This window comes from Notamacropus eugenii, chromosome 1, assembly GCF_028372415.1.
Source record: "Notamacropus eugenii isolate mMacEug1 chromosome 1, mMacEug1.pri_v2, whole genome shotgun sequence".
NCBI lineage: Eukaryota > Metazoa > Chordata > Mammalia > Diprotodontia > Macropodidae > Notamacropus > Notamacropus eugenii.
In genome coordinates, this window is record NC_092872.1 from 103820957 (window position 1) to 103848570 (window position 27614).

Consider the following 27614-nt stretch of genomic DNA (forward strand, 5'->3'; position numbering starts at 1 on the left):
ACTGATAGAAAATGAATTTAAAAGAACCAAGAAAACAATATACATGATGATTAAAGCATAAATAGAAAGAACAGCCGCAAAAAAATCGAAAGTAAATGTTGCAGAATTACATAGAAAAAGCCTGCAGAGGTGCAAGGTCCACAAGTGTGGGACATTTGTCTATATGTTCAGATTTTTTTATAGCATAGATTGGCGTTGCTGGGTTTTTATTTTATTTTCCTCTTTTTTTCTTCAAAAAATGTTATTTGTTATAAAATATGGCTCTTTCACCTTACTGGTGAAATTTATTTATTATGAAAAAATTTTTTTTTACAAATCTTTGCCATCTTTCATCTGTTGTCCTTCTAATATCCTCATTCCTAAATATTCTCAGGAAGATTTTGTTTAATTTGGTCTCTCACCTTAAACTTGTTTTGCTATTGACTGCTTTTCTCCATTTTATGAGATGAGACTGCTCATAATATTCCATAATCATCTCTTAAGACTTTACAAATAAATTTATATTCCAGCCCTTAATTCATAAGCTGTTTTTGTTAAAGAGCTTTATTTTGTCATTTTAATAATTGTTTTGAAATTGTCTATTAAGAATGCTTTTGTTTTCCTACAATCTAGATGCATGACAATCACAAATTAAAAGTAAATGCTGTTTGTATTCCCAGTATTACATATGCAACTAGAGTACCCACAAGGTCTCTGAATGATCTAAAGTAAGTATTTGAAATTATTTCTAATTTTGAACCTTACTTACCTCTTAAATGTTTTAAGTATTATTTAAAAGAAAAAATACTTGGAAAAATATGTTTTATAATATTCACTGTTCAACCTAAAAAACTAAGAACATTCTGTTGGTGATGTTTGTATTCATTAGGAAATATGGACTTTTTTCTTATCTGCGAGAGTTATTTGATGCACCTCAATTTGTGATGAGTTACCTTTGCTACCAGCATCATGTTCATGATGTCCCTGTAGGAACAGAAAAGACTCGAGCAATAATTGAACAGGTGAGGTAGTCATAACTAACACTGTAGTTATATTGTGGCACTTTAAAAGTTAAAATCCATGTAGAAAGTGGAAGAAGTACTGGGAGTAGCATTCAGAACAGTAAGATAAGGGGACAGTATGAATTGCCTTGGCATGTATCATTTTTAGTATATCAAAAACAAAGACTAATGACTCAAATTGACAGCAAGAAGTAAAGGAGTGATTTACCTGGGTTAAATAATAGCTAGTACTTTCAGGTTAACAGATTGAATGTAAAACCTCACCTGGAACACTTCTGCTTTTATTCCTTCTTGGTGATTATCTCTAGATTATCTTGATGGTATAATTAGAAATCATACATTACTAAATTGTCAAAGTCTATATTGTCTTTTAAGGAATATGTAAATTTGAAATGATGGATGTCATAAAAATGTACAGGCAGTACCATTCTTTTACAGATGAATGTCCACCACAACTGTGAAAACATATCCCACTTGGATCAGCTATTCAGACTCCCTTCTTTTCTGCCACCAATACCCTGACTCTTAAATAGGTACCCACATGCATACACACATACCTACACACACATGTGCGTGCACACACACACACACACACACACACACACACACATACAGACTTTGTCTCATTGGTACTTCCTCCCATCTTTTACTGATTATAGTAGTATAATAAATACTTCTATCTTGCCCACAGAACCATCTCTTCCAGAACCCTTGCACAAATCATGACAAAATTACAAAGGAGAAACCATTAAATTGTTAATCTCCCACACCCCTTGAACAACAGTTATTAACCTTTTCTTTTTCAGATTAACATTTTTAAATGCATAAATTTTATAGGATTACAAAAGAAACCAATTATCCATTAGCAAAATATTTTTTAAAAAACAAAATAACTTTTACCCCATCCAAGTTTATGAGTTCCCAGAAATCTATTCATGAATTCCAAATTAAGAACTTCACCCCTAGCAGCGCTACTTGAATAGGCCTTCCCCTTAGAAGTCATTTCCCCAGTACATTACCACTGACTCATTTTTTTTTACTGACTCATTTTTTGTCATTAAGACTTTTCAGTGGACAGCATTATCATTCTCGTATTTCAAGTGAAGAAACTGAGGCTTGGGGTGTTGGTCATGTGGCTTCAAGTCATCAGAATCAGGACTTCCACGTGTTTTTACCTGACTCTGTTTTCCATCCATTTTGCCATGCTAGCTCCTTACCTATTTTCCTGTAAAAGTAGTATAAAACCCGCACTACTCTTAATATTTTCAGATAACACACTGAAGTAAATTTTCCTCTCTTACATAATCATGGTTTGGGAGTCAACTATCTTTTTGAAGATTTTTCTAGGAGAGAAAATACCAGTTGTGATTAGAAAGGCTTTGAGACTAGGCCCATCAATGAGCCTGGTAGTTACGGTGTGAGGACCAGCCATGTTCACTTAAATGCTCTAAGTTTCACAGCTGGGTGAAGCTATACCTATATCAGTAGGTTAGCATCCCTCACCTACTGATATAAACCACTGGGCGATCGGTTTTGATTTTTATTTCCATCTTCAGCAGTTCTTGAAACCTCTCATGTAAAACATAGAAGGGTTAGTAGGCTTGTCAATGAAGCAAATACCCACACCAGTGAAATCGTGGCTCTTTTGAATTATTAAAGAATTTTTTTTAAGGAAAAACTAATGCTTTTCCTTTGAGTAAGGAATGTGTTTTTTTCTTTTGAGCAAGAGGCAGTATACTGTAATGGAAGGAAGTCTCCATGAAGTCATCACTAAAGTCCTTTCCAGTTCTAAAATGTTATGAATCTAAGTTAGAAAGTTTAGCAAAATATGGATAGAGGTCCCCAGTAGCATTTGTACCTGATTTATTAGAATTAAATTAACCAGCATTTATATGGTGCCTACCATGTGCCACACCCAATACTGAGCACTTGGAAAATATTATGTCTTTATCCTTATAATAACCCTGAAAAGTAGGTACTATTGTTATCTTCATTTTACAGATGAGGAAACTGAGGTAAACAAGTTAAGTTACTTGCCCATGGTCACGTGGTTAATAATTATGTGCGGCTGGATTTGAACTAAAATGTTCCTGATTCTAGGCCCAGCACTTTATCCACTTCCTGAAAATACCATAACTCCTTGTTTTTAGACCCCAGACCTTTAGGGAATTATCAGATGGAATTTTAAGAATCGTTGTGGTTTTAGAAAAGGAGAATCTTCAGCAAGGAGTTGTAGATTACAGGGACTTTGAGTACCACAAAACAATTGTGTCTGATAACTTTACTGACTGAGCTGTAAAGTTGCAGGACCAAGCTACAATGACTTTTTTTAAATGGAGCGAATTAGGGTATGATTTACTTAAGGTGACAGTAAATATTTGAAAGCACAGAGGTGTTAAAAACTCTGTGTTTGTGTGTGTGTGTGTGTGTGTGTGTGTGTGTGTGTGTGTGTGTGTGTGTGTGTCTATACTTTGAAGTAAAGGAAATTTCAAGGAATGTTTTCATTTGTTGAGTTCATTAGAATTAAGTTTGGTAAATCACAGTTTCTAGGTCTTTTGGTCTCAGAGTTTGTTAGGCATTTAGTACTTTTCAAAATTAGCAAAAACGTATCAATCATTTTTTCAAAGATGTAGATGTCCCATTTTAACCCTTCAGAACTCAACTGTATTCTTTGGTGTTTTGATCCTTTAAAAAAGAAAGAGTGGGAATAAGCAATGCCCAGATGAGTGATCATATTTTTCATTTTAGGTTATACATGAAACCAGACTGAAACAAATTTACACAGCTCAGGAAAAGTATGTGGTAAAAACTTCAATTTATTCAAATGACATTATTTCCAGTAATACACACCTGAAAACAGCCCAGTTTCTTACATTTACTGTAAATGTACAAGAAAGAAGACAATTGGAATTGCAGGACAAGGTTGGTATCTGTCCAAAGGATGTATCACTACTTTTTCCTCTTCTGTTCCCACCCCAGCCCGCCCCTTCCCCCTCAGAAAAACTGACCTGTATAAAACTTGAGACTGTAAAAACTTAGTATTGATTATTCCTGGGCATACTCACTGTAGCACAAATAGCTTCATGGAACTCCATGAAACAGAATGAGAAGTGGGCAAGAGAGGGAGGTGAGAACTAAATAGATCCCATGGAGTAATGGTATTGCTAGGATATATGTAACTGACAAGCAGTTGTCCTAGTAGAAAAAGGAGGAAAAATATTAAGGAACAAGGGAGAACAAATAACCTATCTGTATCAGCTTTCTCGCCAGTATTAAAAAGCTAGGTAGAGTTTACAAGTTGCTATTGTCCCCAAAATGATTAATAACTGAGAGCTTTTAATTAGTTCAGGATAAAATTGACATCTTTAACTTAGAGTCCTAAGAAGCTGGCATGGCAGGAACAGAGAATTTTACACTTGTCAAAGGACCAGAATGTCTGCCAAGCTTGTGGCCATACCTTACATTTATGAAACATATAAGATGTGTAGAAGTTGTTTGCCAATGTAGCAGAAGATGGTATGGTAGGAGAGTGCTGTGGGACTATGGAAAGATTTGGAGGCGGGAAAGAGGGTGGGGGGCACAAAGGGACAAGGGAAGGATGAGCAAGAATGACTTATTTCACCACAGTCGTGTTCAGAAAAAGGGGAAATTTCTTAACCAAAAGCTATTTCCTTAGCATCCCTCACCTACTGATATAAAATAGTTTTTGTACTTAATTTGAATGGAATATTTCTGGCTCAAAGATATCAAGATTTGGTGTACAAAGCCAGAAAATATGAATTCAAGAGTAATGCTAGATAAAGGTTCTCATCTCTACAAACAGGTTTCTCCCAAATGAGTAATTTTATATGATTCTTTTTATATGCACTTTTCCTTTAAATTACTATTTTATGCGTTAGAGGCTATATTGGGGTAGCCTTTATTTAAACCATTATTGGAGTTGAAACAGATTTGTGTAAATGTGTATTTACAATTTGAATCTATATCTTCCATAGGAAATAAATGAAAGATGTGAGACACTAAAAGGAGAGTTAACAACTTTTCATGAAAAAATCAAACATCTTGAATATAAAGACAATGAATTCAGAAATAAAAAGAAGGATCTTCAAGACAGGAAAACCAAAAAGAATCAACTGGAACAGAAAATTGGTGCCAAATTAGATAGGTATTATATTTTCACCCTAGACTATTCTTGTTACTTTTGATTTTTTTTCTTCTTTCTTTAATAACAATACTAATGGCTTGAATCTGTATCATACTTTAAAGTTAATAAAGCACAACAGTTATAATGAGGCAGATGATAGAAAATATTGTCCCCATTTTACAGATGAGAAAATGATCTCAGAAATTGTGATTTGCCAAGGGTTGCTCAGCCAACAAGTGGCGGAGGCAAGATTTGAACTCAGGTTTCCTGGCTCCAAGTCTTGTACTTTTTCTAATATATCACACCGTATATATCTATATCTATATATCTATAGATATATAGATAGATATCTATATACGGTATGATATATATCTGTATGTACATGCATGCATACATGCATGCATACATATATATGTGACATTTTTTGTGCAAGTCCAGTTTTTACTCTTTAAGTATGAATTCCTAAAAAATTACCTAAGTTCAGTCATTTTACATTGATTTGAACTCAGTCTGTGAAAGAATTCTATTTGTAATTCTTTTGTTAAGGGAACACGTTGCCCTCTTGCCTGTAGCTGATATTAATTCTTGCTGGCTTCTGAGACTTTCTGTAGTCAAACTCCAGCCTACTAACCTTTGCAGCATGTTCCCATCAAGTGAATGTTCTCCCTACTTTCTGCATCTTTCAGTTTATTTTTCACCTCTTGAACCTTTAGAATCATGAAATGTAAGAACTAGAAGGACTTTAAAGTCATCTGACCCAGCTTTCTCGTTTTTTGAGAGAGAAGCTGAGCTCCCTTTCAGGTTAAGTGACCAACTAAGGCTACATGGCCATTGAATGCCAGAGGGAAGACTTAAGTGTCAGGGTGGAAGGCTTCTCCGCGTATTTTAGGACACGCTTCTCAGGGTATCATTTTATTTCTTGTACAGTTTAAAGCGAATGGAGCATCGTACTTATGATCTTGAAGAAGAGGAACAGAAGACAAATGCCATAATCAGAGAAATTAATTCCCAAAAAGCAAAGCTGGTTTCTGAATTACTGAAGCTAATTAAGGTAAGGTTTTGAAATTTTCAGTAAGTCTGTCAAAAGATTTTAAAACTTTTTTAAAAGCATGATGTTGCCATTCTGAAATGTTTTACTTTTTACTTTAAAATTTTTACATACTCAAAAACATATTTCATTAGTAATCATAAATTCTACCCTTCTGCCATTGTAAGTCGTTACATAGAGTGCCCCTATTGAAGCTTGCAACTGAACTAAGCTTTTTTACTATTATTTAACATGAAATGTACTTAGTATTGTAATATGTATGACAATAATCACATTTCACATAATTTATTCTGCAGGAAACTTGTAAATAGGAATTGACACAAACAATTTAAGAGAGGGTGATCAATTAAGTTGGGTTTTTTAAATGGTGTTTTGGTGTTTGGTTGCTATTCAGTCTTGAATAAAATGTTCTTATTAAATCTAAGATGTGAAATGTGGAAGAGCTCTTAAAATCTAAACAAGCTTTTATGGGTTTTGTTCCCAGACTTGCACCGTGTTGAATGTACAAAAAGTAGACTTAGTCCTTGAGCTAGCTACTGAAGGCTATCAGAAGAACAAACTAGAAAGAGAATATAAAACCACAGTATCAGCCCTACGGCAGCTGGAGGTAAGGTTTTACCATTTACTGTTTTTGAATAACAAATTTTGTTCATTATAAAAACCTGTTCCTCTGTGCAATTTCACATTTGCATCATAGCTTTTTTTTTAGTTCTGGAAGGGCCCTGAGAAGCCATTTTTATTCAACCCCTTCACTTTACATGTGAAGGTGTCCAGAGATAATGAGTGGCCTTGTCCGAGGTCATATAGGTAGTAATTAGCCAAGCTGAGATTTGAATCCCTGTCCTTTGAATACATGTTTGCCATAACCTTTACTGTCATTATAAACCTACTGTTCAAAAACTGTATTCAAAACATGGGCTTGGTTTTGTTTCTTGAAAATGTCTTTTTAATTTTTTTTCAAAGAGAATTTAGATTGCCTTAGTTGGTTATTTAGTACAATTGCCTGGTTTTTTCTCTGATAGTTTCTGGACCTTGGGGTCTTTACTATCAGTCGATAATAGCTGTTGGCTTTGATTGCTGTTTTTGAGTAAAATAGGATTTTGTCTATTTTAATATCTGCCTGTAAAGATTTGCATAAAGTCAAGAAAGCCTTTAGTATGTTGAAATAGTCTAATCTCTTTAAAAATATTATCTTAATATATTTTATATTCTTTAAAATTGTATTTTAAATGATGGCACAAGAATTGAGGACAGATGTGTTATACTTAAGTTAAAATCCACCAAAACTCTGAGGTCATCATGAGAGTGTCTTCAGAGAATAAAAGAATCCAAACACCAGGATTGTATTATATACTTGTATTAATATTTTTCCCATTATGTTATAAAGTATTTAATTCAAAATCTCAGACCAACAATATACTGGTTCAGTCCAGGGAGGGCACAGATAGAGGCAATGCTGGCCTTGGGCTCAGGCAGACAAGGATTCCAGGCAAGGTCCACATGCAAGTCACGCTCTGTTTCCTTCTCTATAAAAAGGAGATAATAATACCTATAGTATCAAGCCCATGGAGCAATCTGTGCCAAGCACTTTGCCAACCTTAAAGGACTGAATAAGTTCCTGTAATAGACTATGGAACAGACACTTGGCTAAGTCTAGATCCTCTTGACAGTACTATTGATTCTGGAACAAAAGAAACATGTTCATTTCTTGATGCTTTATCCATTGCCATGTTCTTAAGTATCTTTGTAAAGATTATAATGGAGTCATAAACTCTGGGTTAAATGCCTGCTCTGCCCCATGACCTTGGGCAAATCATATCACCTCTCGGATTTCCAGTGGTGTCAGTGTGCCATGCTGAGGGCACACCAGCCAAAGGACAGCTGTTTGTCGTTGGCTTATATCTTCACTGAGCAGAAGAAGCCAGTGAGGGAGTGTGTGGAGAGTGCTCTTCCCACTCCCGCTTGCCATTCATTTTGCATTTCTCTTGCCATCCCCTCTTTAGCAGAACCAAGGGAAAATTACCTTAATAGGTTGAAAATCAATAAATTATTTCCGTATATAATGCTGATTTTTAAAATGATGCTTGCTGTCATAGATAAGCTAGTTTTCATATTCTGGACTCCATTTGTCCTGCATTGTAAATGTATCTGTAATCTGATTTGAAATGGGAGAGACATTTGTTATAGTTATGGCTATACTTGACAGAAAGAAGGAAATGCAGAACAGCACTGATTAAAAGGGAAATACTAGATAACATGGTAAAAGTTCAAGCTATCTAGAATGGCTTAATTCCTTTCATATGAAATGTTTTCCTACATATTTGACTTGTATTTCAGTGTTATTAAGTAATATATTTTGATACATCTGCAGTGTCATTAATGTAGGCATTCTTGAAACTTATGTAAATAGTAACCAATTCCTGCCTCTTTCCTTAAGCTTTTATTTTTGACCATGTTCCTCTGTTCTTATCCAATATAATGATTATGTGCATATACATAGATTGGGTTTATAATAGAGAACAGCTCTTCAACGGGCGACTTCTAGTGGAAAATAGTAAAATAGTTCTTCTGAGAATTTATTCTTATATAAATATATGTGTGTGTGCGCGCATATATACATGTCTGCATATACATTGTAATAATTCTAATACATAAAATAATTATAATACATTCAAATACATAATATGATTTTATGTAATACATATTCATGTGTGTATTCCTCTGAAGAACTATTCTAATATCTTCCACTAGGGGTCATCCATAGAAAAGCTGTTCCCTATTTTAAAGCCAGAGAATTTGTTCTCAAAAAATTTTTATGTATACACGTGTACTATTATATATGCTATATACCTATAATTATATGTGTGTTTCATATATAATGCGTACACTAGAAGGATTACGTAGCTCAGAGGATAGAGTATTGGGCTTGGAATCAGGAAGACCTGAGTTCAAATCCAATTAAGGTTTCAATACTCCAATGAAAACCTATCTTAGAGAACCAGGGAAAGAAAAGGTGGCCACATTGTCTCCGTCCATGAACCCTAGTTTTCAATGGTGCATGATCCCTGAAGGGGACAGTATTGTGTGGGTTATGCGGTTTCACCAAAGCTGATAACAATGCTAGTGAATTTGTTCATACTGCCCTGCTGCATCAACACCATCTAGGGTAGCAGGCTATATGGTTATATAGTGGTTGCAACTCAGATTTAAGGAATTGGCTTAGGGCACAAGAAACTTTAGTCTTACACAAGTGCTTTTCAGCTGGGTGCTTCTTCCTGTACCAGTAGCAGTTGTCATGTTATGTATGTCAATGAAAGCAGTTGTCATATTTCACCCCATAACGTTCCCATTGAGGGGAATGAGAAAATCACATGGATACCTATGGCTCTTGGTGGAAGACTAGTGCTGTTTTTCCTTTTATGACATGTTTACACTTTGTATTTAAATTCTTCTTACCTAGATATATATAGGTAAGTTTACCCTGATTCTCAGAATGAAATTTGAATTTCCTTGTCACTAAGTTAACCATTATTTTCAGTTGCATTTGATTTACTCATGATTGCAAAGTACCTGGATAAATTTGCTGGGGTGATTTAAAGAAATAGATCTTTATTTGCAGTAACTATAATCCAAATCTTTAAAAACCCCTTTCTCATTTTATTATAATAGCAACAATACAGTGCTTTTGGTGAAAAAAAACGTAGACTTCTAGAGAAGTGCAAAGAACTTATGAAGAAAGCTCGGCACGTGTGTAACCTTGGCCCAGATCAGAGCATCCCCCAAGAGTACCAGACAGTAAGTACGCGAGTACATGACGATGTACCGTCAGTGTGGTTATTTTAACTTTTGTTAGCATTTAACTCTTCTTCACACTCCTACCCCATACTGCTGAGAGAAAATATGGCCCAAAGGAAAGAGCATTGGTTAAGAGTCAGATGACTTAAGTTCTAGACTAGCTTTTTAATGAAGTTCGATGTTGCAGAAGACTCTGAATTTCTCTGTGCCTGTTTTCTTATCTCTATAATGGGTATAATAAGACTTGTAAAAACTACTTGTACAGAAATTGCTTTTTAAACTGTTAAGTGCTGTAGAAAGATAGGTTATTACCATTACTGATCATTTCAGAAAGGGATATTTTTGTGTTTGTAGTACCAGAATTCTCAAATCTTGGGTTAGTGATCACCAAGAAATCATTCCGCTCTGAGCGCTTACATTGGTCCTCTCTTCTTACCCTGTTTCTGCCTTTAAAAATATATAAGAGCAAGAGTTAGATGGAGGGGACTGCAATGGAAGGGTCAGAGAAGTACTAATGAGAAATAACATTTAATAGAACAAAGAGAAGAAAAAGTAAGAAAAGCTTACCCCGGGGGTTGGAGTATTAGTTGAGTAGGAGATTATCAAAGGACCCAAATATGTTAATAAGGAAGAGAACAGTAGCATCATGTTGTCCATTTAAATGTTCAATTCTGCAAATCATTGATGTACTAGATAACAGGAAGGGCTCAGTTTAGTCCAGTTTTTCCTACTGAGTAGAGAACTTTGTGACTGTGAAAGTTTTTCATGTACTCTTTTGCTTCAGCTTCCCTGGAAGGGAAGTGGAAAAAAGCATTGGATTTAGAGTTGGAGGATCCGCTTACAAACTCTGACTTGCTCCTTATTGTGGGCATATTCTTAAACAAGCTTCTCAACCTTATTGGGCTTCTGATTTTTTTAGCTATGTGAGGGATTTTGATTGGATGATTTCTAAAGTCTCTTCTAGCTTTAAATCTACTCTCCTAGAAACTAGGACTCAGGACGCCATGGGGTCTAGCCATTTCTTCACTTCATATTAGCCAGACCTTTGGCAAGTAATTTAAGGTCTGCAAATCTAGTTTCTCTGGGAGACAGTTTAGTATCACATTGGAAAGAGCACTGGATTTGGAGGATTGGATTCAAATCCTAGCTCTGCCACTTCCTACATGTATGATATTGGCAAGTCATTTAACCTCACTCTTCCTCAATTTCCTCACCCATAAAGTAAAGGAGTTGGCCTAGATGACCTCTGAAGTCTGTTCTAGCTCTAACTTTATGGTTAGTCTGTGTGAGATGAAGAGGTTGGACTAGATGGTCTCTAAGGCTTTCCTTCTAGCTCTGACATTTTAATACTTCACAGGAATTGAGTAAATAGGTGGTAGGTTCTTTGAAAAATAACGTCTAGTATTTATATGGAATTTTCACTTTTTAAAATATTTTTATATTTTGACGTATCTATGATTTAATAAGTGTAAGTATTCTTTCTTTGAGATTCACCTACAGTTCACAGTCCTTTCTCATTCTACTTGCTTCTTGCCCATTTTCCCCCATAATTTATTGTTAGTTATTTAAAATGTTAACTACTTCACACAGATAATTATGGGGCAAATGAAGTGTAGACAACTGAGACATGCATCTAATTGGGATTAAAATTATCCTTATATGATACGATAATATCACTCACTAAGTGGACAGAGAATGAGTTTGATCATTATAGAATTTAATCTAGATTTATACTAAGTTACCTCAATGCTTAGAAATGTACTAATGTTTCATATACAGTAGTTTGGACTTTTTAGTAAGTCCCTACTAAAACTAACCTCCTACCCTTAAATCTTTTCTATCTTAAAAAAACAACGTGATCTTGCCCAAGAGAGTTATGCTACTCTCTGAGGAATATAAAATGGAGGAGGTACAGTATGGATCTTTCTCCTACCCCACCTGCACTATACCAGATTTCGAAAGAAAAGGAAGTTAAATTGCTTTCTAGAGGATGAAAGTGAGAAGAGATGGGCCTTGGTGGAGTAAATAGTAGGGAATGGATAGTTAAGATCTTAAAATTACTCTAAATTTCAGCTTGAAGGTAACTCTCAGGTATTGTTGTCCTAAAAGACTTCGGAACTAAAGTTCCCTCAAAGAGTCATTGAGCATCTGTCTACTGGAAGACTTCCAGGTTTAGGGGATGCATGTCTTATTTAGGTAGATTTCCCTCAAGTACAGCTTCAACCCTTGCTCCTAGTTCTTCCACCTAATCTTTTTCATCTTGTATTTTTTCAACTGATTTCTTTGAGGCTAAGTGTAGGAGTTTATATTTATCTCTATTAAATGCCTCATGAGTATATGTAGCCCATCCAAATCCTTTTGGAGCCAGTCATCCAACATGTTAGCTATCCCTATCAGATTGTGCTATGTGCAGATGTCAGAAGCAGGTCAACAACTACTTTATTCAAGTTATGGATATGAATATAGCACAATACAGCCAAAGGCAGATCTTTAGGCATTGCTGTGAAGTCCCTCTAGAGTTAAAGGGGCCTTTAGAGATCTAGTCCCATTCTTTCATTTTGTATGCTGAATCCCCTGAAAGATTCAGTGACTCACCTAAGAGAATAAATGTGAGGACCAAGATTCAGTTCAAGTGATTTGACTCTGTATCCTTCCATTACACAGTATTAAAAGGGTAGAGTGAAATTCTATTGGGTGTTAGAAAGCAGACTAAGGAGTTTGTATTTCATCTTGTAGATTGTTCTGTTTTAAAATGCTGCTAAGTCTTTCCTGCCTTTTCACCTACCCAAACCTCAACTCAGGACCCCATGTCAGTCTACAGACATTGATTAAACACTTGGAATGTGCCAGGTGCTGTACTGTGTAGTGAAAATATAAGCCAAAAGAAAGGCCCTGTCCTCAAGTAGCTTACATTCTAATGGAGAAGATAACAAACAAAAAGAAGCTAGAAAAAAGGGTTTTGGGTGGGGCAGGAATGGAGAAAGGAAAGTCCAGAGAAGTGTGGCCTTGTAGGAAATAGAGATGGCTCCCCTGGGCTCTCGCCTTAAGTAGAGCCCTCCATGCACCAGCCATCAAGGAGGGACTCCAGGGTCAGAGGGTCCTTCCAAAGTGTGAGTTCCAGGATGGAGAATAATGGAAAAGTCCAGTGGGATGTGGTTTGATGGGAAATGAAGAGGTAAAGACTTCCTGACCGCCCTGGTCTGCCAGATTTCTCATTTTATATTTTAAGTCCAAATAACAGTTCATTTTTATACCTTATGTCTGCTTATGCTGTATTCCTTACCTTCACAATACTCATCTATGAGGTTTGTTTCTCCAAGAAAATTGTAAGGACTGTGTAATTCTTTTGTATCCCTCTGTGGTGCCAGCCCAAGGAAATACTAATTGAATTGTGTTGTTTCTTAGTATTCTTACTATCTAATACTAATGGACAGATTTTTTTTTTCTCCTTTAGGCTTTCCAAGATCTCCCAAACACGGTGGAGTTAATTGATCTGAAACTTGCTAATGAGAAGACGAAAGCTTCTTGCTTCACGGGCCTGAATGCTTCAGTAGGCTTTCCCACCCCCAGTCTCCTTAGTGCTTGCCTCCCACTCTGTACTAGAGCTCTTGGTAATAATAAGCTAGACAGCAGGAACAATGTGCTGTAAATGCCAGATTCTGAATCTATTAGAATTTTAAATAGACTTTTCCTAAGGAACAGGGTGTTCTTGCCTTTTCTTTATAAAAAAGAATAGTTGGGCTAACCTATAATGCAGCCATGTCTAACATTTTTCGAAAGATAGAAATGTCATATTTTCAGTGCATAAGGAGTGCATAAGTTACTTGCATGCAAACAAAGCAACAAAGCCGCACAGCTGGCATTTTTAAGTTAAGACTTTAATTGATGCACATTTCAATGTTATTTTATCTTCTGAAAGATTTGTCCTAAAGTAAAGTGCTTTCTGCTGCCAGGTTGTGGAAGACTACAAAAAAAGAACACAGGAAATAAAACAGTTAACGGAGGAACTCGAGCAGAAGACAAACGAGCTGAACACCTACAGACAGACCATTTCCAAGGTGATGTTTTAGATTCCGGTGTTTGCCATTTGTTACTCACTAGTCATAACATGAAGAGAGGCAAGGGTACAAAAGGTCATTGTTTTTCAAGGAAAACAATTTTTAGGGAAAATGCAATATTCAAAGTTTATTTGGTGTGTAATAAAGACTAATTTGATGTTATGCTCTGGTCTTTCTGTGATGTAATAGTAGTAGTTTTCCTAATTTTTATGTTACTGTACATTTGTCTCTTTATTTTTAGGTTAAAGAAAGGTGGCTCAATCCTTTGAAATGTCTGGTAGACCAAATAAATGAAAAATTTAGCAATTTTTTTAGTTCCATGGATTGTGCTGGTGAAGTGGATCTCCATACAGAAAATGAGGTATAAGTGTCTTTCCTGAACAAATTTTAAGTACTACAAAAGAATTAAAAAATATAATTAAAATTTATTCTTCTCCTATAGAAATACCCTTAAAGTTTATTTAGTTTGAGACCTTAGAATTCTTCTGTAAAAAATCATTGATCACTAAAAAAAAATTTGGAAGAAAAGAAAAATAGCTGTTCAGTCAGACTGTGTCTTTGGTGACTAATTTTAAAGATTAGTGCATTAATAATTTCATTATTGACCTTCTGTTACTATCTAATAAAAGTGAGCAATGGTAAATCAGAAATGATGAGTATTCTTTCTGAGACTTCCAGCTTGGTGACCAATAATGAAAAAACTTCCTTTTTTTCCTCCTGAGTTAGAATTTAACCAGAGAATTTCAGTAGTGTGAAAATTTCTGAAAAGGAATTAGTAATATTGTAATAGCTGGAGGCTCATTAATTTTAATATTGAATATTAAGTAGAATAATTAAATCCATAATGAGGAGTAAAGCAGAATGTTAATATAGTAAAATATTGAGGGAAAGGGAATTTTTTAATATGTAAGTATTGCTTACCATTTTGGAATGGAAGTAGAACCAACCATTAATGATAAAGTTTATCAAAATTTTACCCCCAAGAAAAAAATTTCTCTTTCTTGATGTTGACCGATTTCTAAAGTCCCTTTCTTCTTCACCTGTGTATTGGAATTGTTGATAGCCAACTTAGGCAAAGCCATGTCCTGGAATTTAATTGAATATGCCATATTTATGAGTTCCAGTGAACTAGCGCACCTTTCTCCAGTAATGTTCAGTTGTAGTGTGTCTGATGGGAACTAAGGCCATCACTCTAAGACTGTCTCTTAGCTTAAATATTTTTTATCATTCAATAATATGTCCTGAGGTCATTTGTAAAATTTTAGATTGGTTTGTTTCACAAGATAGTTTTTCTTATCTAGTTGCATGAGTAGTGAATGATTAGAAAAGCATCTGTTAAGCACTTCATTGTGTACAAAGCACTGTACTAAGTGGTGGGAATACAGACAGAAAAGCAATCCAGTCCTTGCCCTCAAGTAGTTCACATTCCCATGAGAGAAGGCAGGCATAGGAGATTTTAGATAGAATTCTCATGGAAAGACCCAGTGGTCTTTTAGGATAATACAGAGGCAAAATGAATGGTAATGTTACATTGACAAAGCCATCTGTAGCAACCCTTTTGATGATGTCAGGGAATTTGGAAATAAGAACTTTCTGGTCTCCTGAAACTGGGACTGCCTTAGAGGTAGTTGCTGCAGCACCTGCAGAGGCACTTGAACAGAGGCCATGGGGACTGGGCTGGACAGAGGGTTAGACATAGGGGGTGGTCAGAGAATGACATGTAATCAGTAGTTGGCAGTAATGGTGGTAGGCATGGTTGCCCCTCACTAAGGAATATTCTCCTTGATGATGGCTGTGGAGGTTGGATGGGTAGTCTGGGAAATGCTATTCCTGGGGCTCTTAGGTATAGTAACCTGAGCTGTCTGCACTGGGGTTTGAGTGGTAGCATTTGTTTGACTCTCCTGGTACGTACTGCCTTCTGTCTTTCAGGGCACCTGCTGTACCCCATCCAGAAACATTCTAACCATTCAGGAGAGCCAAGTCATGCATTTTAACAGTTTCATTTCAGACAAACAATAGTTCTGCTAAAAAATTTTGGTCACTTTGTCTTCTAATTGATATTTTTATTTTAAGAACTTATTTTGCCCCATTGTCAAGTTACCGCATGAAATACTAGAGAAAAAAGTATATGTTTTTTCATAAAACTTATCTAATTTACAGGAAGACTACGATAAATATGGAATTCGAATTAGAGTCAAATTTCGCAATAGCACACAACTGCACGAACTGACTTCCAGTCATCAGAGTGGAGGTGAAAGAAGTGTTTCCACAATGTTGTACTTGATGGCACTCCAGGAGCTTAACAGGTGTCCATTCAGGGTGGTAGATGAAATCAATCAGGTACGAACATTACTTTGTGAAGTTAGGTTTTATTCATTTTCTAATCAATATGAATTTAATTATTATTATTATTATCAAGGGAATGGACCCAGTCAATGAAAGAAGAGTATTTGAAATGGTTGTAAACACTGCCTGTAAAGAAACCACGTCTCAGTATTTCTTAATTACGCCAAAGGTAGGTAATCTGAAAACACTAACATACTTCAAAGTACCCAGATGATACCCATTTATTAGCTTGTTACTTAAGAGGATATTGCCCAATGGTAAAAAGAATTGCACACTTTCTAGTAGTAGCAATGGCAAAGGAAGAATGGAAAGGCTTAAAATATTTCTTCTTTTATTGAAGAGAAATAGGCTCATAGCTCTAGAGCTGGGAGAAAACTAGGGCCCAGGGCGCTTATCATTCCCCTGAGGTTATGCCAGATAGGCAGCCTGTGGCAGGATTCGAAGCAAGGTCTTCTTTACCCCAGAGCCAGTGCTCTGGGCCCTAGAGACAAGTACTTTCTACACCATTTGAGATTAAATTTTGTTCTCTGTGGTTTGTGATCTTTGTATTTTATTTTCATTCTCTGAAATAGAATTAACTAACATTCATCTTCATTACCATTCCTCATGGAGTGCTATATGACAGAATATGCTACAGAATACAGCCACAATTTCTTACGACTATAAAATGTTAGAAAACTTGAAGAATCTGTGAAACAAAAAGGGTGTTGTCTTTCCATGTTTACACACTCTAGTTTGTTTCCTGTTTATATTACTTAATGTTTCAATTTGTAAGGGCACAAAATGATGGAAGACTTTTATCAGATTAGTTTCATTAAAGTTCTTCTTCAGCTTCATGAAAATTTAGCCCTTCTGTTCCAGTGACACACTTTGCTATTGGAAGCTTCATTATTACAGGTAGAAGTAGTATAGGAGATGGCGCAACGTGCCCTGGAATATTGGGCTCCTTTTCTGTTGTTCCTTAGTCCGTTACCTCCTCCCATTTCTCCTGCCTTGGCAGAGTGAATTGCATCTTCCCAGCCCTTTCATGCTACGTAAGGGCTATTCCTACAAATCCCCATGGCCATATGGCCGTGATAAAGACTTATGTGAGACCCAAGATGGTTCTCTCTTTACTTAGCCTAAAAAAATCTGTACCTGAAATAGTGTCATCACTTTCTTCACAGTGACCTAGTACTAAAGAGTCTGTGGCTTCCGCTAACTTCTGTTTGTCAAAAGAAGGCTTGTTCTTAAAAAATTTGGTATCTATCACTGTTTGTTCCTCTGCTGTATTTAGTGCTGTGACTAAATCCCAATGCTAACATTCAGACAAGTAAAGAGATTTATTAAGAGAAATCCATCAAAACTCTGGCTTTACTCTATACTTAGCTGTTTAACAAGGCACTATCCTCCTTCCATAATCACTTTGTCCCTTCTTCTTTAACTTGTCACTTCCTTACAGAGCTGTAACCTTGGGTGATACCTTCTTATTCCATCTGCAGAATGAGGGTGTCTTCATCTGTTATATCTACTTTGGGGTTCCTTTGAGGACCAAATGAAATACCATGTAAAGCAGTTTTAAAACTTAAAGCCCTACACAAACGCCAGCTATTACTGTTTTCCATTATTATTTCTTTTCCAATTGGTCCAAATAGAAATTCATGCTCTAATCTGATATGGTTCCTCACTGCTGCAAGCACAACCCTTTTACTCATCTCTTAATGACTACCCAGGGTTAGGGAACCTGCAGCCTCAAGAACACAGGGGACCACATGTGCTTTTGAATCCAAACTTAATAGAACAAATCCACATAATAAAAGGATTTGTTCTGTAAAACTTGGACTCAGTCAAAAGTCTGCACCCAAGGAACCAGAAGGCCCCATGTGGCCCCTTGAGGCCACACGTTCCCCACTCCTGGAGTACCCATTTTCACTCTTTACTTTGTCTATTTCAAGCTCCAATCCTAACCCCAGACCTCTCAGAGGATAACTTCATCTCCTCCTTTACTGATTCTATTGAGGCCACTCCATCTCCCTTTCACTATGCTTCAAAATCTCTGTCATCATTCATCCTCGTCTCCTTTGCTGCAGTTTCAGAGAATGAGCCAATCTTCTACCTTTCCATGGTGAATTCTACCATTTATACCCTTGATCTAACACTTTGTGTTTCTTGGGATTTTGTTCCATGAATCATTCCATTCCCAGCTCCCACCCCCATCTTAAATTTTTTCCTTTCTGCTGACTCCTTTTCCTACCTACAAACATGTTCAGTTTTTATTCATATGGAAGGAAAAAAGGGGAGAAGGCAAATCAATCTGCATATAACTCCCAAGGTTGAAAAAACTTTCCCTTAATCCTGCTATCTCCTCAAATTATTGTCTTATATTTCAGTGTTTCAGTTCTCTACCTTGACATGTCTATACCATTTGCCCTTTTCCTTCTGGAGGCAGCATGATGTAGTAGAAAGGGAATTGGATTTAGAATAGGGTCCCTGAGTTCGAATCCCAGTTCTCTCAATTTATATGCTATTTAACCTTGGACAGATCACTTAATCTCTGTTTCAGCTTCCTCACCTGTAAGCTATATTACTCGGACAAGCCACTCATAGGATTGTTGTGGAGAAAGGGTATTGCTAGCCTTTAAGTACCACATGAGTTATTATAATTTTTGTCCTCTTTTGCTGCCCATCGCTCATACTGTTTCTTTCCTGGTTCTCAAACTGTGTAGTCACAAGAGTTCTCTAATTTCTGGCCTTGACCCTCTTCTTTCTGTGCTTTATTCTTTAACAATCTCGTCTTCCATTACCATGAGTTTAAACTATCATCTTTGCATATAATTCCCAAGTTCACGTGTCTTCCCTGGGTTCTAGTCTGCCTCTGCCTTCTGGATCTCCATGTCATGACCTGGATATCCTGAGAGAACCACAAACTAAGCGTGCCTTGGAGGCTTGTCCCCCATTCTCTTCTTCTTTTTTTTTTTTTTACAAATTAATTTATTTATTTTTAGTTTTCAGTATTCACTTCCATAAGTTTTAAATTTTCTCCCCTCCCCTCTCCTCAAGACAGCATGCAATCTGATATAGGCTCTGCATATACCTTCTTACAAAAGATATTTTCACATTAGTCATGTTGCATGGAAGCATTAGAATGAATAGGAATATCCATGAGAAAGGAAAAACCAAACAAAAGGAGAGCGTATAGTTTGCTCTGGTCTGCATTCAGATTCTGTATTTCTTTCTCCGATCTTGAGTCTTTTGGGGTTATTTTCAGTCCTCACATTGCTGAGAAGAGCTAAGTCTATCAAGGTCAGTCATCACACAGTGTGGCTGTTACTATGGCTCTGCTCCCCTCACTCAGCATCAGTAAATAGAAGTCTTTCCAGGTTTTTCTGAAGTCCACCTGCTCATCGTTTCTTATAGCACAATAGTATTCCATTACATTGATATACACAGTTTGCTCAGCCATTCCCCAAATGATGGGCATCCCCTCAGTTTCCAGTTCTTGGCCACTACTAAAAGAGCTGCTATGAATATTTTTGTACATGTGGCTCCTTTTCCCGTTTGTATGATCTCTTTGGGATATGGCCCTAGAAAAGGGGTATTGCTGGGTCACAGAGTATGCACATTTTTGTGGCCCTTTGGGCATAGTTGCAAATTGCCCTCTAGAATGGGTGAATCAGTTCACAACTCCACCAACAGTGAATCAGTGTTCCAATTTTCCCACATCTTCAGCATTTATCATTTCCCTGTTTTGTCATGTTAGCCAATATGTTAGGTGTGATGTGGCACCCATTCCTTCTTTACTCCAATCGTTTCCACAAGACAATCCCCTCCTGTTTCAGGGGACTTTAATTCCATTCTCTCCTGTCTTCCTCAGCAGATTACCCCTAAAATCATCTTCTGTAATCCTCAGTCTTTCCCTGTTTTTTTCTTTCCTCAGTACCTAAAAATATGCCCAGATCTCTCCATTTCTTAAAAAACCTTCACAAGACACTTGTGTTCCTAGCCATAATATCCCATCTCTCCTCCCTTTTTCAGGCAAACTTCTAGATAAAGCCATCTGCAATCATTGTCTCTACTTCCCCTCTTCTTAACCTATTGCAGTCTGACTTCCAACCTCATCACTCAACTGAAACTTCTCTATCCAAAGTTATTAATGATGATCATTAGCTTTTATACTTTAAAAGACCATCATTAGAACCAGAGCTGGCCTTTTATTCTTTGGTAAGGGATTGATTGCTCTCTGGGGACAAGAGGGAAATGTATTAGAACATGTAAATTGTGAAAACAAAAGACATCAATAAAAATTTATTCTCAAAAATGCTTATAAAAAAGGGAATCCCGTACCTGAATAAAATTTCTGTCTGCAAGTGTTCATCCAACCTTTGCTAGAAGACTTCCAGTGTGCCATTACACATTCAGACAACTGTAATTGTCGGGAAGAATTGACACAATCAAGCACGGGAGGCATTAGATGAAGGAAAAACAATTTTAATCTTTCATATAGCAAAGTACTTCTATCTAGAAAATGGGAAGAAAAGAAGCCAAGTTGGAATTAGGAGTCTTAAGTACTCAAGTGGCCATAGGACCCAGTTCCCTCCCTGTGCCTCAGTTTATTCCTCTGTAAAGTGGACATAATTTCATCTTTTCCCTATCTAAAAGTTGTTCATATAAAATAAATAGAATAGTGTATTATGTTAGGAGCTCTTAGAAGGCAAGGATGGAGTAATTTTCAGTGTTGGTAGCCTTAGTAACTAGTAGAGAAAGAGAGACAAAGTGTTTATTAAGCACTTAACTATGTGCCATGCAGTGGGGATATAAATATAAGTAAGCAAGCCAATTCCTGCCCTTGAGGAAATTAACATTTTTTAAAGATTTATTGATGTTTTTTATTTTTATGTTAAAAACATGTACAGATTATTCCCCCTTCATAAGAAAACTCGTAACAACGTAAAACAGTTAAGTAAAACTAAAAATACAGTGGCCTCCTCTGAAAATTCCTGCAACATTTCCCATCTGCAGCATCCCACCACCTATTTTTTTTAAATGAAGAGAAATAAAATTTTTCTTTCCTACGAAATTGGACAAGGGAAGGGGAGGACACATTTCTTGTAACAAATATGCATAATCAAGCAAAACGAATTCTTTCAATGTCTGTATATTAAAATATATGTCTCATTCTGCACCCCTAAGTCCATCTCTGTAATAAATAGATAAGATGTTTCATCACTGGTTCTCTGGAATTATGAGTGGTCCTTGTATTGATCATAGGTCTTATAGCTTTCAAAGTTGTTTGTTTTTACAGGGTTGTTATTGTAAAAATTATTCTCTTAGTTCTGTTCATTTCATTCTTTATCCATTTGTAAACAGTCATCAAAATTACTCATTTTATACTATTGGTGTTACAATATAAGTTGTTTTTCTGATTCTTCCTACTTCACTGTGCATTGTCATGTAACTCTTTCCATGTCTTTTCAAAACATCCATTTCCTTATTTCTTACAGGAAAAGTTGGTGCTTGCAACACGTTCATATACTACAATTTACTTAGCCATTTCTTAGTTGATAGACATCCCTTTAGTTTCATTCTTTCCTTTTTTTTTTTTTTGCCATTACAGAAAAAGTTGCTCTCCCTCTCCTCTCTCCCTGCACACACTCCTTCCCTCCCTCTCTCTCTCTGTATATATATGTGTGTGTGTGTACATCCATACATATATGTGTATACAGACACAGATACCTTTTTTTTACACAAAAGACCTTTTCCTCTTTTTTTGATCTAAAGGCTAAAGGCTTAGCAGTGGTAAAGTCAAGTTAGAGTAATGACAGACCAGCATTAAGATAAAAAAACAAAACCTACACACTAAGGGCAAAAAGCCAAGCATCTCAGCGTAAAGAGGGAAAAAAGCATCTGTTCAAGCTAAAAGTTAATTTTTTTTAAAGACTGTGGAAGAAAAAGACCTTAATCTCTCTCCTCTTCCCCCTCAAGGAAGAGGCTTCAAGCAGATCTCTCCCAATAGAGGACAGGATCCTCAGATTTAACTATGGATTAAAGGAAAGACTTCTCCTTTCTGTTATCAAAAGCATAGAGCTTTAAGTTTAGTTACAGGAGAAGAGAGCTTGGGTGGTAGTGGTGAAGGACAAGGCCTAAAGAGACCACTGGGTTGCAGCAAAGGTCCTCAGTTTGTCTTAAAACTTCTTAACTGACTTTCAGTCTTCCCTCCTTTTCATCCCCTACATCTAGATGCTTTTTATATAGAGACCCTTCCACACTGTCATCCTACCTTCAACAATAGCTTTCTATCCAATTTTCTGTTTCTAGTCAGTCTTTTTCTTCTTCGATTCATCCTTCATATGGCTATCAAAATAATCTTCCTTATTCTGGTCTGATCATGCCTGACTCGTATTCATTGGTTCCCTTTTGATTGTAGGATAAAATGAAAACTTCTTTGCCTGGCATTTTAATTATAGAATGGAAGTTCCTTGAGGTCAGGGACTATTTTTATCTTTCTGTCCCCAGTGCCTAGACTTTGTGACATCAGTGTTAATAAGTACTGATGATGGTTTTTGGGATTAAATGTTAAAATTTCACATCCTCCATAATTTGTTACCAACTTACCTTTCCAGTTTTATTTTATATTACTCGCCATCAAGCACTCTATTCCAGCCAAACTGGACACTTTTCCCTCTTACTTCCGTGCATTCATGCACATCAACCCTCATATGCAAAAATGTGTTCTGTTTTCATCTTTGCCTGATGAAATGCCTTTTTTTCATTAAATCTTAGCTTAGTTCTACTTCTTCCATGAATCCTTTCCTGATTCTCTAGCTGAAAGTGAACTCTCCCCCTTCAGGTTTTCCTAAAGCACTTTAGCTTTCCCCTTTGTTTCTGACACATTTTACCCTGTATAATATTTCTCAATGGCATCTTCCCTCCTTAAGGACAGAAGTAATGTCTTTTTTAATTGTATCTTCAGTGCCTAGGACAATGTTTTGCATATAATAGATAATTCATGAATGTTTGTCAAGTTAAATTAAATAAAAAGAATATGACAGAAAAGTTCAAATGACTTGCTGTCTTTTGTATGTAACTTCGCATAGTGAGTAGGTTAAATGATACAACCACATGATTGTTTTCAATTAAAATACTAAAAAGTGCCAGCTATATTCAGAGAACAGTGTTCAGCATTAAGGAAGGTCTCAGTCCCTTATGCTCATGTTGCTTTTGGGAGGATGTGTGTCATTTGCAGAGAATTAATGGACATACGCTCCCAAAACAATGCATGATAAGTAGATTAGAGAGTTGTAAAATAAGTATTTTGTCCATCCTTAAATAATGCCAGAAAAATATGGTAGTACCAAATTATCTAGTGTCTTGAATGCCATATTTTGCCATTAATTACCATTTAAGAGAATATGAATAGTATTTCCTTTTACATTGGAATTGCTGTATAAAAGATGCCCTTTTCTATACCTTCCACCTTTAATATGTCTAGATAAATGGCAGGCATTCGGATGGGAAATGTGTGCTGTACCCACCATATATTGTAAGTGCTAGTAGCTACTCAAACATACTTTAATTAATAGAAGATGAATGTCATTTTGCCACATACCAGAGAGAACAAAAAGGCTGTTCTTGTTCTTTTTTTTTTTTTACTTACGTTCTAATGTAATTCTTTATTGCTTACTATGCATCTTAAGCACTGGGCCCTGACTGATTCTGTGGAAACATGGGGTTCAGGTTTAAACTGGAACAAGACTGGAGAGTCCACTGTGGTCCAGAGTCTCACCAGAAATTTTGGTTGTGTTCCTCTAGCCCCCAGAACATAGAGGTTGGTCCTTGAACCCTTTTCAAGGATGTTCAGCTCAGTGAGGATCCCAGACTGAACTGGACAGGCACTCTGAGATATTTACTCAGCCCTACCTACGAGTCTCAGTTATGTGCTTGTAATCACTGATTACTGGTCTTTTAGTGTTTTGGAGTTCCTGGAATACTATAGTATTGTATAATAGAATAATTTTAGGAAAAGAATGTACTTTAACCTATATTTTTATGTGTTTTAATATTTACAGCTTCTTCAAAATCTCACTTATTCTGAAAAGATGACAGTGCTGTTTGTCTACAATGGCCCTTACATGCTAGAGTCAAAGAAATACAATTTAAAGGCTTACCTTAGGAGACGAAGACGTATTGGAGTTAGCCGCATGGATCAGTAAAGAAAGAAAAAGAGTCTTTGGAATTTTGCCTTAAAACTATGTTTATAATTACAGAGATGTTGAGTAAAACTGAAGAAATTTGCTGAAACTACAAAGAACAAGATTTATTTTTGGAAGCTTGCTTTCAAATATAAGTAGCGTGATAAGGTTGATACCGTGTAGTTAATATTTCTTCGTGCTTCTTTGGAAAATTGGCTGGTTGTTCCCCTATTTATATAACCTTTGTCACTTTGGGGTCCATAGTGCCCTGGTGTTGGTTCATTCAGGTTTTATGTAAAACTTCTGGTATGGAATCAAACTGTGTCGTGCAATATGTGAAAGTGCAGGTTACAGAGTCCAGTGGTTCCTGCTCACGTGTCTGTTGACAACAGAACAACCATAAGTTAGATGTAGAGAGACCTGAGTAACCTAAGAAACCTAAAGAGGGTTCTGTAAGCTTAGGACATGATTTTTCTTCTAAGGTCCTTATATTTAACTGATAAAAATGGTTTGAATATTTCTAGTTTGAAGTGTTTGTCAGTGCTCATTTCTACTATGAAGTATACCTTTGTTCTTTTGGAAAATCTGGGAAAAACTTTTATGAAATTTGAAGTTTTTGTCCTATTTGTATTTCATACTCCCTTCCTCCTCCTTCACCCCAATTAAGCATGTAGGTTTAAAAAGTGGTAGTAGGACTTCTTTGAAGTGCCACAAGGTGGACCTTGGAAGTAGTACAAAAAAACCCAGGAAACTTCCAAAGAAGAAAATCAGGTGTCAGGGTTACTGGGGAGGTAAAATAATAATACTATAAGGTTTTTGTATTAAAAGTAAATTTTATTTTCCATTTTAAATCTTGAGGAATTTCATAATTTGGGAGGAATTGGTATGGGATTCATATGTATTGGGATTTATTTGTATCTAAGATTCTTAAATATTTTCCATAGAGGAAAAGTACATTCACTTATTCAGAACGTAAAGAGTTCTTAAAACTTAATATTTGTTGCACTTCTATAATTATATTGGTCTTATCCATTTTCTCAAATCTAATTGAAATTCTTTTTTTTATCAGTGAAAAACCTGTTAAATACTTTTTTAATTTAAGATTTCCTCCTCAGCAATGCAAAGCAAATTCTGTACCTTTCTGAAATATATATTTTAGGAACAAAGACATGCTCTAAGAACACATCCATTTACTTAAATGGACAAATTGTCCATTTGTTTAAGTCTGTATTATTGACTATAATGTCCACTCAGTTTGTCTGTTCACACAGAGTGGGGAATTGAACTCAGTGCAACTTATATGTATATATTTTAAACAGCCTTCAGAATTGATATTTTTCTTAGGTCAAGAAATAATGGTCTGGTAGCTTATACTCTTTCAGCCTAGAGATTCTCTCAGTGAGAAAGAGTCAGATTGCATTTTCCTGTATAAAAAGTTTAAAAGAAAATCTTTGCTTATTAAGTATAATGAATGAAATATGTAAATAATAATTCTACCTGTGAGTTTATGAAATTGATTTAACATTTTGTTCCTTAGGGAAATTCAGAAACTTAGTAGTATTTTGGTTTTATTCTTAAAAATATTAATTTTTACCAGTTTTTTCTTATTTATATGGTTATTGTAATATAGATTTAATTTTTTATTCTGGGTTCTGTCATTGCTTTTTAGCAGGATAAAGATTTATGGAAACAAGCTCAAATATGCCATTATATAGTTAAGATGGTTAGTGACATTTCAATTTATATATAATAATCATTTCTTTATAAGCATTCAGATTTTTGTACTGAAAAAAGTTAATGTGTGGTTCCCCTTTGAAATACTGAAATATCTTTGAAAAGATAAATTCTGTAGCATTCTGATACAAAAAGTAAAAGAAATGCAAAGAAGGAAAAGTCTACCACAGTCAGTGTATTCTCAACCACTTGTAATTTCAGCTATCACTTTGAAAAGGGAAAAAGTGAATTCTTTTTGCACACAATTCATAAAAACATCAAATGAGAGCAAGATTTGATTTTAAGTACCATGATATCCAAAACTTTTAATGGCATTGATGTTAAAGGGTAAAGATTTTCAGTAATTCAAAGTAAACAAAATATTTTGCTATTTTCTAATTGATTTTAATATTTAAGTTTTCTTTTGTATATTTCCTTGAAGATTATGCCATTTTCATAAGTCCATCCTTCTGATATATTTTTATCCAAAAATGTGAGTAAATAAAGAAATGATGAACAAAAAAAACCTTATCTTACAGAAATTGATGGTGGGTGAAAAAGGGATGAGGCTGGGGTGAGAGGACAGCCTACCACCTTACTGTTGAGAAATTTGGAAATAAATCTATATTTTCATATACTTTTGGTGAAAATTATTTTAAATTTAAAAAATGTCATACTTTTGACAAACTAACAAATCATATTTGGGGTTCAGATTCAATTAAAAATAATTCTGAGGCTTTACTATTTACAGAAAATGCTTGGGCATTCTGTAATATAATATGGGATTATATTAGAATAGGAAGTGAGGTCCAGGCTTATCTTCAAGAAGCTTACAATCTAGTTGAGAAAACAAAGTATTTATCTAAGAGATTTCCTCTTCAGAGCAACAGATGCTTTGTGTACCAGAAGTAACAGAAGTATGTGAATTAAAGCCAAACGTTTAGGGAAAAGCTATAAGATTTACACTTTTGTTGTTCGGTCACTTAAATCGTGTTCAACTCTTTGTGATCTCATTTGGTGTTTTCTTGGCAAAGACACTGGAGTGGTTTGCCATTTTCTTCTCCAGGTCATTTTACAGATAAGGAAACTGAGGCATATAAGGTTAAGCAACTTGCCCAGGATCACACAGCTAGTAAGTATCTGAGGCCAGATTTGAACTCAAATCTTCCTGAATCCAGGCCCAGCACTCTTTTCACTACCCCCCCCCCCCAGCTGTCTCCTCTTTTAATTTCTAGCCTAACTGCATTTTTAAAAATTTAAATATTAAAAATGTTTGTAGTGTTTATGAAACATTTTGTTAGCAGTATGTCCAAGTGCTCCTTTCTGTATAAAAATGTATGA

The 27614-nt window shown here is 35.8% G+C and overlaps 1 protein-coding gene across 1 annotated transcript in view; it reads left to right on the top strand.

Moving 5' to 3' along the window:
• SMC5 (structural maintenance of chromosomes 5) overlaps window positions 1–26910 on the top strand; it is a 79980-nt gene extending 53070 nt beyond the window's left edge. The window contains exons 12-24 of the mRNA XM_072611378.1: window positions 613–707; window positions 869–1001; window positions 3750–3923; window positions 4997–5166; window positions 6073–6196; window positions 6678–6800; window positions 9863–9988; window positions 13443–13538; window positions 13942–14046; window positions 14288–14407; window positions 16207–16386; window positions 16466–16561; window positions 24438–26910. Of these exons, the coding sequence (XP_072467479.1) occupies window positions 613–707; window positions 869–1001; window positions 3750–3923; window positions 4997–5166; window positions 6073–6196; window positions 6678–6800; window positions 9863–9988; window positions 13443–13538; window positions 13942–14046; window positions 14288–14407; window positions 16207–16386; window positions 16466–16561; window positions 24438–24581 (1686 nt within the window). The 3' untranslated portion in view covers window positions 24582–26910. The remainder of the gene's footprint in view (window positions 1–612; window positions 708–868; window positions 1002–3749; window positions 3924–4996; window positions 5167–6072; window positions 6197–6677; window positions 6801–9862; window positions 9989–13442; window positions 13539–13941; window positions 14047–14287; window positions 14408–16206; window positions 16387–16465; window positions 16562–24437) is intronic.
• The last annotated feature ends 704 nt before the right edge of the window (window positions 26911–27614 follow it).